The 13199-nt window shown below is 42.4% G+C and overlaps 1 protein-coding gene across 1 annotated transcript in view; it reads right to left on the minus strand.

Moving 5' to 3' along the window:
* Positions 1–9878, minus strand: part of LOC102482434 (uncharacterized) — a 17048-nt gene extending 7170 nt beyond the window's left edge. Inside the window, exons 1-4 of the mRNA XM_006157279.3 lie at positions 9686–9878; positions 6900–6971; positions 6283–6551; positions 3392–3559 (exon numbers count right to left, since the gene is read on the minus strand). Of these exons, the coding sequence (XP_006157341.1) occupies positions 3392–3559; positions 6283–6551; positions 6900–6971; positions 9686–9702 (526 nt within the window). The 5' untranslated portion in view covers positions 9703–9878. The remainder of the gene's footprint in view (positions 1–3391; positions 3560–6282; positions 6552–6899; positions 6972–9685) is intronic.
* Positions 9879–13199: the final 3321 nt, after the last annotated feature.

Consider the following 13199-nt stretch of genomic DNA (forward strand, 5'->3'; position numbering starts at 1 on the left):
GGAAAGAGTAAGAGGGGTAGGGAATTGGGAATCTCTACATATTGTATCAGCTTCATCTTTCTTCTGAGCCCTCAGTTACCTCCTTGACACTTTGCCCCTGCCATCTGAACGCACCAAAAGTTTCCCAGTACCTATTCACTGCCAGAGTCCCATAGGCAGCAGCTGACATGACCCAGGGCAAGGCCTTGTACTCCAACAAGGGCTGCCAACAGAAAACATTCTCTAAGGCCATGACCTGGCCAGCCCTTCCTTCATCTCATCTTCTCCCTTATCTGAGTGTTTGCTCTTCTTCAGTCCCGATGCAGGACCACTCTGCTCATTCTCTCCCACATGGCTGGGTACCTCCCTGAGGTCAGAGACTGGCCACTCTCCCATCAGCATGCACATGAGGACACGCAGGCATGTGTGCACAGGGCATATGCCTTGCTGGTCCTGAGGGCCTCCCGTTTGCGCTCTGCCCTTCCTTGGAAGACTCCTCCCATTCCTGCAGCTTTCTTGGCTCCAAGATCCTATATCCTTCCTGCTATCTACAACTCTCATTAGTCTCAGGCAGGACACTTTCCAAGGGGCTCTCAGATCCTTCCATTTTAAGTACTTGCCCTGGATTAACACCAATAAAAGTTCTTCACCTTTGGCCCCCAGTGCAGCATTTATCCTTCAGATGCTTAAAGATGTGTTTGCAAAAAACAAACAAACAAACAAAGAAGTGATCTCAGTAAGAGTAAGAATCAAGACCATTACCCAAAGCCCAAGTCCCCATTCTCATTCTTGAAGGTTAGTTACCTACAACTTGGAGTTCAGGTCAGATGAAAGTCCAAATTCCCTTTATGGAAAATTGACCATCCTTGTACTCTGCCATGAATGCACATTGCAGGGGGAGTTTCTGAAAGTATTGGCAGGTTGGAAAGGGAGGCTGGCCCAAAGCATATGCAAATGTTATTAAATGTTAATAAGCCGATGGAGGGGAGGTGTGTTCCATCATAAATGCCTCACTCACACTCTGCCTTCCTTAGTTCCCTGAAAGGGGGTTGGGGGGGGGGCTTGGCCTAAGAAACCAAAAGATCATCTTCCTGCTCTATGATTCCGATGCTTTTTATAGTGCCTGCTGGTTACAAAGAAGTAGCATGGCTGTTGAGGAGTAGTAAAAAAGGGCTGTGGTTTTTAAACTTGAAGGACGATTTAGCTGTACGTCAGATCTAGCTGAAATCCTTCCTTTCCTGGTTCAAGCCACCTGGTCCTATTCCCCAACTAGAATAGCCTGCCAGCCTCGGTTGGATGCTTCTGTCATTAAACAGTTCTGCTCACTCCAGCCTTCACACCTGACCTTCTCTTTTCTAGACTATTTTTATATGAAATTGTCTTTCTTTGTAAAATCATTTTGCAATCCCTGCTCTATCTATTGCTAGTAGCATTCCTTAAATAAGCAGCACATGAGAAAGCAGATGGATGGAGGAGAGGAGGCAGAGAGTTGGATGTGGGGTGGGGATGAAGTTATGGTCTGCAGAACAAGTGAGACCCCTCGCAGCCAGAGGAAAGTTCAGCTGGTGCATGAACTTCAAGCTCAGCCCTCCGAGGACTGAAGGCAGTCAAGCCCCTACAAAAGACTGGACAGGAGGAGCGCTTTAGGACCAAACAAGAAAGAGTTTTGTTTTCTGAGGATCAACTTGCAGCTCAGCCCACGTGAGAGCTGTTCACTGAGGTGTCTTGGCCAGGTGGTAGATTTCTCCTGTTGTCCTGTAACTTGGCTTGAAGCGGAAGATGACCCATGTCACCTGGCGCCCTGATAACGGAGAGCAAATTCCAGCAAAAAGTGCCCATGCCTGGGTTGGCCATTACCATGCCCAGCAGGCTGCTCCCTGCCATCTGGCTACCTTAGAGAGATCACAGCCGCTCTGCTCCTCGCCCACCTGGCTTCAGCTGCCTCCCAACCCCAGTGACAGGGACAGTGTGGCCAACACTGAGCACAAACTGGGTTCTGATTTACCTGCTTTCCTGCTCTGGGGATTCTGGGATCAGATCCCCTAATGCTGTTGTGCCCCAGTTTTTTACAGAATTGATGCCCTGTCCCTTGGGGTAAGCAACCTCTCAACCTTATTTACAAATATTGAAAAATCCAAAGCTCAAATACATTGTGGCATTAAGAACACTAGCATTTTCTAGGAGGATTTGACAGAGATTTTCTAAGGTAAAAAGTGTAGAAAAATAAGTACTAGCTACATGGAATATAAGGGAAACCATACATGCCACGTGAATATATAGATGGCTTCTTATTCTGACAAAAGGTTACAAAAGGAAGTCCAGCAAAAGATCATTCAGAGACCCTGGACACCAAATGATCTGACATAATACTGCTATGTTTCTTAAAAGAGGGTTTTAAATATGGCCAGTGATAGCTCACGTTATTCCTACAAATCCAAACACTTCATTTACTGGTTCATTTGTACACTGGCTTATTTTGCAACTGGATTCCAAAAATATATGTGATAAGATACAAAAATATATAGATACATGCAAAATCAAAAACAGCATATTTAGAATGGCATCAGATATATAGATCATAGAGTTACTCAGAGAACGTGACTGAACCATGAAGAATATGAATGTTCAAACTACTTGGGGCTGTGATTTCTGAACATCTCGTTATCACTAATGTTGGTGACCTCTTTCGACACATGCATGAATAAGGCACTGACTTCCTATGGATTAAGAGGTGTTCCTGTCTTCAATAAGCTTAGGAATGGGGCCAGCAGGTGGCATGAAGATTAAGGTAGCTGGATTCCACATGGCTGACTGTGTGGTTCAAGCCTTGGATCCAGTGGCTTGAAAAACATGCCTAGCATGTGAATATGCATGCCCAAAAAATCCTAAGAGGAGAATGGAGGAGAAGGGATTGTAGCATGGCTGTCCCCGCAGGGGTGACTTCTCATTTTCCCTCTCTCTATTACTCTCTATCTACCTCTGGTGGGTTCATGCACCCTGTAGCAAACTGAGGGGGTTGGGATGGACAAAAAGGATCCTCCTTTGGGCCCATATGGAAATAGATTCCAACATAAGTGATATAGAGGGGGAAAAGGTGAATGAATTGTGTGAGATCAGAGGCAGGATACAGGTGGAAATCCTGGTGGTGAGTGATTCTCCCTGATGATTTGTACTGTGGTCTCGTACACTGCTTCTTCTAGGAGCCTGTGGCCACTTGTCCTGTAGACAACCCATTGTTCCTGCTTGGCCGAGCTGTGTAATCTGTCCCTTAGGAACTATCCTCTGTCCTGCAAGACAACCTCCCCTTCTAAATAGCTCCTTCCCACCTTGCTCTAGTCCCTAAGACGTTCAACAATACCAGCACGTGTAAGAGTTGAAGCAGGTCCTATTTTAAAGTTTAATAGCAACTTACTAAATTTGCACAGATTTGTGTAGCTGCTGAATTGGCTTGAAAAACTGTCCACAAAACAAAGGTTTAGTGTCTGATGGGGCCGATGAAGAGAGAGAAAGAAACTTGAAGCAAAGGTCAAGTTTCTTGACGCCAAGGCTTTAGGCATCTCCGGAAGCAATCCTAGCACCCCTGGAAGAGAAAAGGAATTCTGAGAACTGAAATAAGGAAAACAGAAAGAAGTTTCCTATTTTATGATTTTTGCTAATACCTATGTTCTCATGACTAAGATCTCTAGATTGACTTCTGTCATCACTTTAGTAAAGTTAATACTGCACCATTTTGTCTCCATGCATTTGATGCACCTTTCCCAAGTCAAATACCCTGGATTTGGTTTTAGCAATCTTGGAAAGAAACTAGTGGTATTGCACCCCAGCCTCACTTTGGATTTCTTTCTGTGGCTCTTTACCTTCAGCACTCAAATGTCTCATACGAGCCATTGGATATTCAATCTCTTCACATAGTAGACCTTAAAAAGATTTTTTCCTCACCTCAATAGGAATCAATTAAATGAGCTAAACAAGACTACTAAACCGTGCTTACAAAGATAATACAGAGAATAAATTTTCTATGTTTTCTAGTTAATATTTAATTATTTTAGATCTTTAATGCTAGACTTTCTAAAAGTTTATTTATTTATTCCATGAACAAGAGAGTTAGAGAGACAGCACCCCCCAAGACATCATGATCCACCTCCAGCCTCAGCCAGCTTAAACAAAATGACCAGGGTGCCTGGTGTATTTAGGGAGGTCTCCAGACATGAACCCAGAACTTCCCGTGTAGATCAGGGTCACAGAGCACCATGTTTTACTACTGTGCTACTGTCTGACCCACTAGGTTTTTAAATTATTTTAAAAGCATTAAATTACTCAGAATTTTTCTTTTTGATTTAATCTTGATGGAGAACAAGTAAAGGTCTACTCCAGGTCTGTCTCAGAGTTGAGAGTTTCAAGACTTCTTGGCATTGAGCTCTAGTTGGGACTCTCTGTTTCTCCTTGGGTTCTGTTCCAGCAGACCATGGAAGGGCCAGGGGCCCAGGCTTTGCCATCAGAGACAGCTGGGCTTGAATTTGGGCTCAACCACTCAGTTGCTGTCTCTGAGCCTTGATTTTCTCATTTGCAAAAAGAGGTTTATAATACCTACTTCATAGTTATTTGATAAGGATTAAATAAAATAATAAACATGAAAAGTTTAACAGAGTATCTGGCACTCAGTATTTGAAATGGCCATCACCATCACCAATTTCACATTCTCTCTTTATCGTAATTTTCATGATTATCACTAATTCTTACAACTCCTGCAAGAACAAGCCATGCTTTTCCTTTACATTGCTCATCAATAGTGAAAGACTGACCATGTGGAAATGTAATGAAATTTGGGGTCCATCCTGGCTATCGGTCCTTTTTCTGCCATCTTGGGCATCTTGCTTGACTATTGCAAGCCCTGTCACCTCGGCTGTAGAGGGAGGACAACTGCTCTTCGCCTGTGGAGGTGCTGAGAGGATCAATGTGATGTTGTGTACATGCTTTCAGGTTTATTAGGAATTGGTTTCCCCTACCCTTCCTCATTCCTTCTTTTCCTGTGCTAAAATAATAGAGGAAATCACATCAAGATAAGATGCCACACATCTACCTTAAAACTTTGTAATGGCACAGGCAAAATATTTAGTTTCATTTCATCAGACTCAATTCTCCTTGGACTCTGGTAGTTCACAATAGGTATTAATCACTTAATCATACAAGCTAATTTATGCTCATCTGTTAATCAGTTAACAGCTCTTCCCTATGCATTTACAAAATGTCCTTAGCCAGAAAAGATAGTCTCCAGAAAAGACAGTCTCCTGAAGGCACCTAAGAAGTGCCTCTGAAGTGAGTCTGATGTGTCCAGTGACAGGGGCTGCCTTTAGGTGAATCTAATGCCCATCGCAGCCTTCCCTGCTTTTGCTTGTGCATGGATCTACTTGATTGGATAAGATTCCTTGTGTGTGTGTGTGTGTGTGTGTGTGTGTATCTGCCTAGTCATCGCCTTTTCTTTGCTGGATTCTTCCCCTAGTCAAATGTACAGTGCAATATACTCCCTCCCTCCCTCCCTTCAACTCACTCTTCCCCATTCTTCCTCATCCTCACCCTTCTCTGGCCTTCCTACAGTCAGTGCATACTAGACTTGTATCATATTAGTGGACTGGGGTAGGATGAGGAGACAGCAAAGAGTGGGGGAACCTGTATCTTCCAACCCTGTAACAAGTGCAAGCCCAGCCGGTGTGACCCTGGGATAAACGGCGTAAGTCACAATGGATGGCCACTCTCACAAGGAGGTGCACGCATGATGTGAAGTCCACGTCCCTTGAAGAAATGCTCTGAGAATCAAAATAGCTTACTGACATTGTTATGACCAAGAAATTAGTGAAAATGTCTCCTTGGGCTTTAGAATACCCTTTGTAACACTGTTCTGACTGTATAGACATGTCATCATTGCAGTGCTTTGATTGTATAGACATGTCACTATCTGTTAAATGGCAACTCAGCTTTGGTCAGTCACTAGGAAAGGAGACTTCCCATGATGACGGCTGACTAGGTCCATTTTCTAACCATCTCCATTTCCAAAGAACTCTTCTGTAAATAAGTCACATTATGTTTTGAAGGAAGAGAAGTGGACAGAATCTAAAAGAAAGTAGGTCAAAGACTGACAGAGGCCAGACAGTGATTGACAAGAAGTGTGAGTGAACCTCTCAGAGGTTAAGTGATTCTGCTTATATTAAAATATAAGCTGCAGATTAGTGCTGGGGCTTGGACCTTTGGCTTCAGTGAACATTTGGAAAAAGCATCAGCCAGAGCAGCCACCGAAGGCATACTTACCACGTGTCTGCTGAATAGTGTTAATGTGAGGTGACTCAGCAAATGCTGTAAAATGGGTTTGGGTTGGGGAAACCAAGACTTCTGCTGCCAGATCACATACTGAAGGGGTAATCCAGTGTTTCACACGGTTCTTAGATGGTGCTGCTGCTGCTGTTGGGGCTACCAAGAAGGTAGCCAAGAACCTGGTATGGTCTCCAGTCATTTCCAGATCACTGGCTTGGGAAGCAGGCTCTGGGTCTCCATGGCTCAGTATCTGGTTAATTTCATCACTAGTGAGGGATGCAGACAGAAAACATACTTAAAGCAGAATCAGTAAACTGGCAAAAAGGAGGAAGTTCACAGTTTTACAAATGAGTTCCTTAGCCTTCATTAATTTATACAGTAATTTAGCAATAATTTATTAGGAGTATATTATAGAATAAGCAACGCAGAAAGCTTAGTTGGAAAATAGAAGAGAGGGAAGATATGATTGTAAAGATACATAAAGATGGATCCTTCCTTCTCTTCATGAAACCCATACCGGGGATCCACATGGCTGTCCACTTAGAATTCAACTTTAATTCATACTGCTTTTGTAGGGACAGAGTATTACAGACTATAGGGGAATATGCAATTACCTGAAAAATTTCACTAAGTCTTCACAATATAAATGGCATTGGAGCTGCATCTTGAAGGATGAATGGGGATTTCTAAAGAAATGGGAAAAGGAAATAGTGACTGCCTTTAAAATGAGAGAGAACTATATCTTCGAGCTAGATCTAATTGTGTAACCTGCATTCAGTATACAGCTTTAGTGGGCTTCTGTGTTCCCAGCTGCAAAATGGCAATGATAATAATGCTTACCTTGGGGAAGTGTTACTAGAATTAGAGATAACCTATGTTAAATGTTTAGCAGAGGAATGGCCATCTTATTCCGAGTCTCATACCTTCAACTTAGCTGTATGCCATCTTTTCTGATCCTCCAGTGGCCTTGTCTATTTAGAGACCAATTGAAAGTCATCTCTATCGTTTCCCCTACAGGCGTATTTTGTTCTAAGGATACCCAATAACAAAAATCTGAACATGCAAAGAACTGACAGATCTTGTTGACATAAGGAGTCATTGCTCTCTGGATTTGCACATTTTCAGGAATTCATGGGAAATAGTAGTAGTAGTGACCTTGTATGATTAGATGAGATAATTATGTGAAACACACATAGTAAGTGCTCAAAGATGTTTGCTCTTGTTATTACTATTATTTACTTTATAAAGCAATTTATCATTTGAGTGCTTACTATGTACAGAGTATCAAAGAATTCCTTCACAAACGCATAATCTACCTACAACTTTTCAGGCAGGTATAGTTTTCATAGAAGAAAGCACAAACATATGGGAGCGATGCAATTTAATCATCACCTAATTAGCCTAACTATTTAAAACAGGCCTCACAGTGATGATGAAAACATTCTCACTTCTAAATGCCGGAAGCTGCGTCTTCCCGTAATTCTCTCCCTCGGAAAACTGCAAGCGGAGTGACTCTTGGCTCATTGCTCAAGCTTCCTATCCATTATGTTTAGACCTCGCTGATTCTAGTCATTTCCTTTCTTTGTCATTAAATGAGGTGAGGACTACTTCTGCCATCTTTCCTCATTCGCCATGTTTCCCCCAGAGATGACTGCTCTTTATGTGGATGGGCATGTCTGAGATAGGAATAATAAGATTTAATACTAACTAAATTTGCTTCATTTCAAATTTAAGCATTTTAAATTCAGTTCAAAAACCCTATGAGATTGGTGCCATTGGAATCTCCATTTACTTGAAGAAACCAAAGCTCTGAGTGATTAAGTAACCTGCCCAAAGTCTCTGAGCTGGTAGACAGTACAACAAAGATCTGTACCCAATCTGCCTCCAGCTTCCCAAGAGTTATCAGATCCAGGAATCAAAAATCTTAGAGATACAAACAGGCAGTTGCTGTGGGCTAAACTTTTAATACCTTTTGTCTCCAAGTTAACGTAAAGCTTCTCTTACAGAGTAAGAGAAGTAAATACAACCCTATTTTCAGACTATCCAGAAGTAAAATTATGGACATCCAAGCCAGGTAAGTAAATGTTCAATAAAAGATTTCTCTAAAAATCTGTTATGATTAAAAAAAAAAAGTGGTGGAACTTAAAACTGAAAGTTAAAGAGGCTTTAAAATCTTCAAAGGTGAATCAAAATGAGAAAATCCTATAAATTCAGGGAAAGCTTGCCGACAGAGAACAAAGTACAGGAAGGTTGGTAAGAAAGTTGTATCGAGGATTCTGGCATTCCATAAACAATGGGGATATATGATTTTACAGAACTTTTCTTTTTCTCTTATTTTTACATTTTTGCTTGTCCAAGAGAAAGTGAGAAATCACCCCTCAGGGCAGATGTCCACACCATAATCCATTCTCCTCTTGGAATCTTGGGTGCGTACACACATGCCTGGCATGAGTTTCAAGCCTTCAGGTCTGGGACTCAAACCTAATCAGCCATGTGGGAATCCAACACCTTAACCACCATACCACCTACGACCCTTAAAGAACTTTTGTAAACCCTGAGATGCAGTTATTCAGTGAATAATGCAATTTTTAAAATCTCCTCTTCTAATGCTTTTGTTTTCATGGAATAACTCACAGTAGATCAGCCCAGTTTTATGCCTCCATCTGCCTCCTGGACATTTCCACATCCAAATCCCACCATGCCTCAGTATTTCTAGATCTAAAGCCCAATACCATGGCCTAACCTGGTGGCATCAATGGTAACATATCGATCTGCAGGCTTGGAGGCTAGGTGCCCAACCAAAGTTTCAGATCCCCGGCCCAATGGACACAAAACACACACATGTGCACCCAAGAGCCTGGTGAGTTGGAGGCTAGGGAAAGGGGAGTGAGGTGTGATGGGACCATCCTGTTAAGAGTAACTCTCTCTCTCTTGTTGTTACATGCATGTACTATTGTGAATAAAAATTTTAAAATACTTAAAACCCAACATATTGGCTCCACCACTCCTTTTTATTCTGCGTGCCTTTTCTCAGTGAATGGTCTCCCCATCCCCAATACCCTGACTTGATACTTAGAATCTTCCTCAACTCTTCCCACCTACTCAGAGTCCCCATGTAATTCATCAACAAGTTCCACCAGTAAATAAGATGAATATCTAAAGTGTCTTCCCTCTTTCCCAATCCCACTGTCTCCCTATTGGTATAAGCATTGCATATTATAGTATGTAAAATAAGGATACAAAGATTAAAGTCACAGGCCTTCCCATCAAATAGCTTACAGGCTGGTAAAGTGGCAGGCAAATAAACATATAACTCAAGATGTTGTGGCAAGAAGCATAATAGAAGTAAATTAAAACTACAGTAGATCAAGATGTCATAAAACATCTCCTAACCTCTCACCTAGACACAAAAGACATCTCATCCACCTGCCTTCTCTATTGTACCTCCATCCAATCCATTCCTCACTCTGTCATGATCACAATCTTTCTCCTTGTATGCTACTTAGTGATGGGAACTTTAGGTGGCTTCCACTCATCTATGGAGAGGTCAGTGCTAAGGGCAGATTTCTGAGTCACAGTATATATAACTTGTAGTCGAAGTGATTGGAGCTTATGAACTTGTTCAGAGAAAGCATCCAGAGTAAGAGAAATTGTGAGAATGGAACCCCAGAGAAACAATGATAGAAGGCCTTGGGAGATTCTCAAAAAGAACACTCTCAGAGGTGGGATAGAAACCAGAAAGGAGAAAGAACACAGAGAAAACGGTGTAACAAAAGTCAAAAACAGTCAGTAGCATTGAAAGCTGGTAAAATTTTAAGCAAGAAAAGAACTGCAGATGGGCTATTGATTGACTATTGATTTGAGAATGCTGAATATTTCATTCGATTGGTAGGACTGGAAATCAGGTTTGAAGCTTCAACATGAAATACAAGAGGGACAGCAAGAAACGATTTCTCTTTTTAAGACAGTTGGGAAGGAAAGGGTTATATTTAAGGGAATCTGCCTTGAATTAAATTTATTTGAGCCCATAGCATTGGCTTTAAGTACTGAGAGAAGAGACTGCCATGGCGTGGTGGTGACCCCACTGCCACCCCATGGCAACCAGCAGAGTGTTCAATACATGTGTGTTTATTTAGGACAATGGTAATTTTTCTGTAATTAGCTCTTCTAAAATATTTGTGGATGCTTGAAAATAGTTTCTTCCTTCATGATTTTAAACATTGTTCATCAGTTTTTTTGTCCTGCTAACTTGTATTTGCTAAGTAGAAACAGCACATTGAACAAAGACAAACTTTCATAGATTCCCTTTTAAGTTATCACAAATCTTGAACCAATAATGGCCCAAATTAAGATTTATTTTTGCATTCTTGGCAGTCCATGAACCTGCAATGGAAGTCAATAAGAAAGCGGGATGTGCGTTATCAAGTAGCTTAGCTCCCGGCACCACGAGGCAATTTGTACACAACTCTAGTGCCATGAAAGCAAAGTTCTATCAGTGTCCATATTGGGCCAGATATTGGAACTAACTTTATGTTTGACTGCGTCTCCCAGAGCTTGACACAACTATTCTGTTTATTATCAGGGTTATGATTTTTCTCAACACTAGAGCCCAAGCCACCCCACTGGTTCTGTACCCAAAACCATTTATAACAGATAGTCATAACATTGTGGCTGGACAGAGGAAATGGTTACCGCCTAGGAAAACATCAAAGACTCCCTCCTAGTCACTCTTAAAGGTCTTCTTCAGCAGCTCTCCCTTAGGGCAGCCCCAGGATATTCTGCTGCTGGCCTCGTCTATAGAGTCTTCACCAGTCTAAGCCAGGGGAGAAGCACCAGCTCTCTGTAGTAGTCCTGGACCTTGCCATATTTTCCCAGCCCCTCCTCAGAGTTTCCAAAATGTAGGACTCACCCTGGCTGCTCAGAGCCAAAGTCCATGAAGCCTTCTCTGCTCTATCAAGACTTGGCATGCCAGGGTGCAGGTACAGAGGTTCCAGATCCAGATGGCAGCACCAGCCAATCAGCAGAGCCCTCCAGCACCCGGAGTCTATGCTCCAGGCCCTTGGTCCCTGGGGCATGGGAAAGTAGAAGGAAAACAATGAAACACTGAATCAAGAGTCCCATTATTCACGGGCAGAGAGGAAACAAAGGAGCTGAATGAATAGACACTGTCTTGACTATAGACATGGGGAACAAGTAGGAAGTCCAACCATAGAACCCCCTACCTTCTGCAGGCTTCAGCACAGGTCACCCAGAGCCTCCATGTATCCACAAGGTACGTTGGAAGAAGGGAGTCCAGGGCTTGCCCTTAGCCAGAAAGTCATCTTGCATGTCTCTTTTGTGTTACAAATGATGCTTTGTTCTAAAACAAGGGTTAGCTCCTCACCAAGGAACATCTCTAGTGCACACATGTGGCAAGCACTGAGGGTCCTAAACAAGGCACACTTCTTTTTGAACCAAATTTGTCTTGGGAAAAGGGTGAAAAGAGAGATGTGGTTCATGCTTAGCCTTCTAGGGGGTGCTAGATTTAAATTGACATATTAAAAAGGCACTTACTTGGACCCATTGTTAACCTAAAGTGGCTTGCTCCTGCTTCCTCAGCCAAAGAGGCACTTAGTCATTTCTTCTCTTGTCCATCAAAACAGGCACTCCATCCAAGATGTTGCCCAACTCAATCCTGTAATTCCCTCTAAGTCTATCATAACCTTCCAAAATAAGCTTGTTAGTTTAAAATAGCCTTGTAAATAGCACTCACCAACTCACACAGAGCAAATAATGATTTATACCTGAAAAAAGGGAAAACTGTCAGCATTTGGCTCATTCTAGAGGAAAGAATGATATATTTATGGGCTACTGTTTTAGTAAGCTTTCCTTCATAACATGAATTTTTATCTTTTTTTAATTACAAGAATGAGGTATGGCCATTAGGGAAATTTTAGAAAATACAAGTAAGCAATAACAAAATAAAATAAACTGTATTCCCACAATGAAGATGTAACTTGTGCTAACATTTTGATCTGTATTCTTCCTGATTATTTTTTCTCTTTCTAAAGTTCATCTTCAGAATGGGTTCATAATGCTCACCATTCTTATTGGCTGAGCCATTTTAGACAGTGAAATCTTGTGTCAAGAAATAACTCTGAGCACACTGGACAGTTTTAGCCACTGAAACCCAACCAGCCCTGTGGAGTATCGGGTCATGCTCACTGGGTTCAAAGCACAATAGCTTCATTGGGTGTGTGGCCACATTTTAATTCCATGTCATAGCTTTGGGCACTGGCTGAGAGCAAGGGGCAGGGGAGCCAAGAGGACTTACTGTAAGTCAACATGTTTGTTGATCCTGGACCAGTAGCTGAGCCCAGGGACGAGGGCAGACAGACAGTGGGAAGATGGCTCTTGAATACAGAGGAGCAGACACTAGGGATTCTTTCCACCATGGAGAGTATGTATAGTGGTCGGTGCCCTGGGCTCTGCAAGGCTTTGGATCTGCCAGAAGAGGGCCCTATCCCAGGGGGAGAGTTGTTTATTTGGCATTTAACCAAAGGCATTGGGGCTCCTTTCTGAAACATTTGATTAGGGGCCAATTATTTTGGCGTATACTGTGGGGAAAGGAGGTCAATTTAAAGAAAGTTTAGATATAACGACAGCAGCAACAACAAAGCAGCCTTTCTAAGGGGCAAAGACATGGGGGCAGTATTTCTAGGGAAGGGACACTGACCCCGTTCCCTTGAATATGGACAAAGAAGCTCATCAAAGAAGCTCACCAAACCCAGTCATTCATAAACATGAAGAGGCCCTCATGTCTCTGCATCCTGGCCAGGAACCAAAGGCTCCATCAGCTTTGACACAATCAGACCTATTAATATGGAGAGGCCTTAGGACTGGAGCAAATTTCTCTAGGCAGCCAGTTTGCCTTA

Source organism: Tupaia chinensis, unplaced genomic scaffold (genome assembly GCF_000334495.1).
Source record: "Tupaia chinensis unplaced genomic scaffold, TupChi_1.0 Scaffold000532_1, whole genome shotgun sequence".
Lineage (NCBI taxonomy): Eukaryota > Metazoa > Chordata > Mammalia > Scandentia > Tupaiidae > Tupaia > Tupaia belangeri.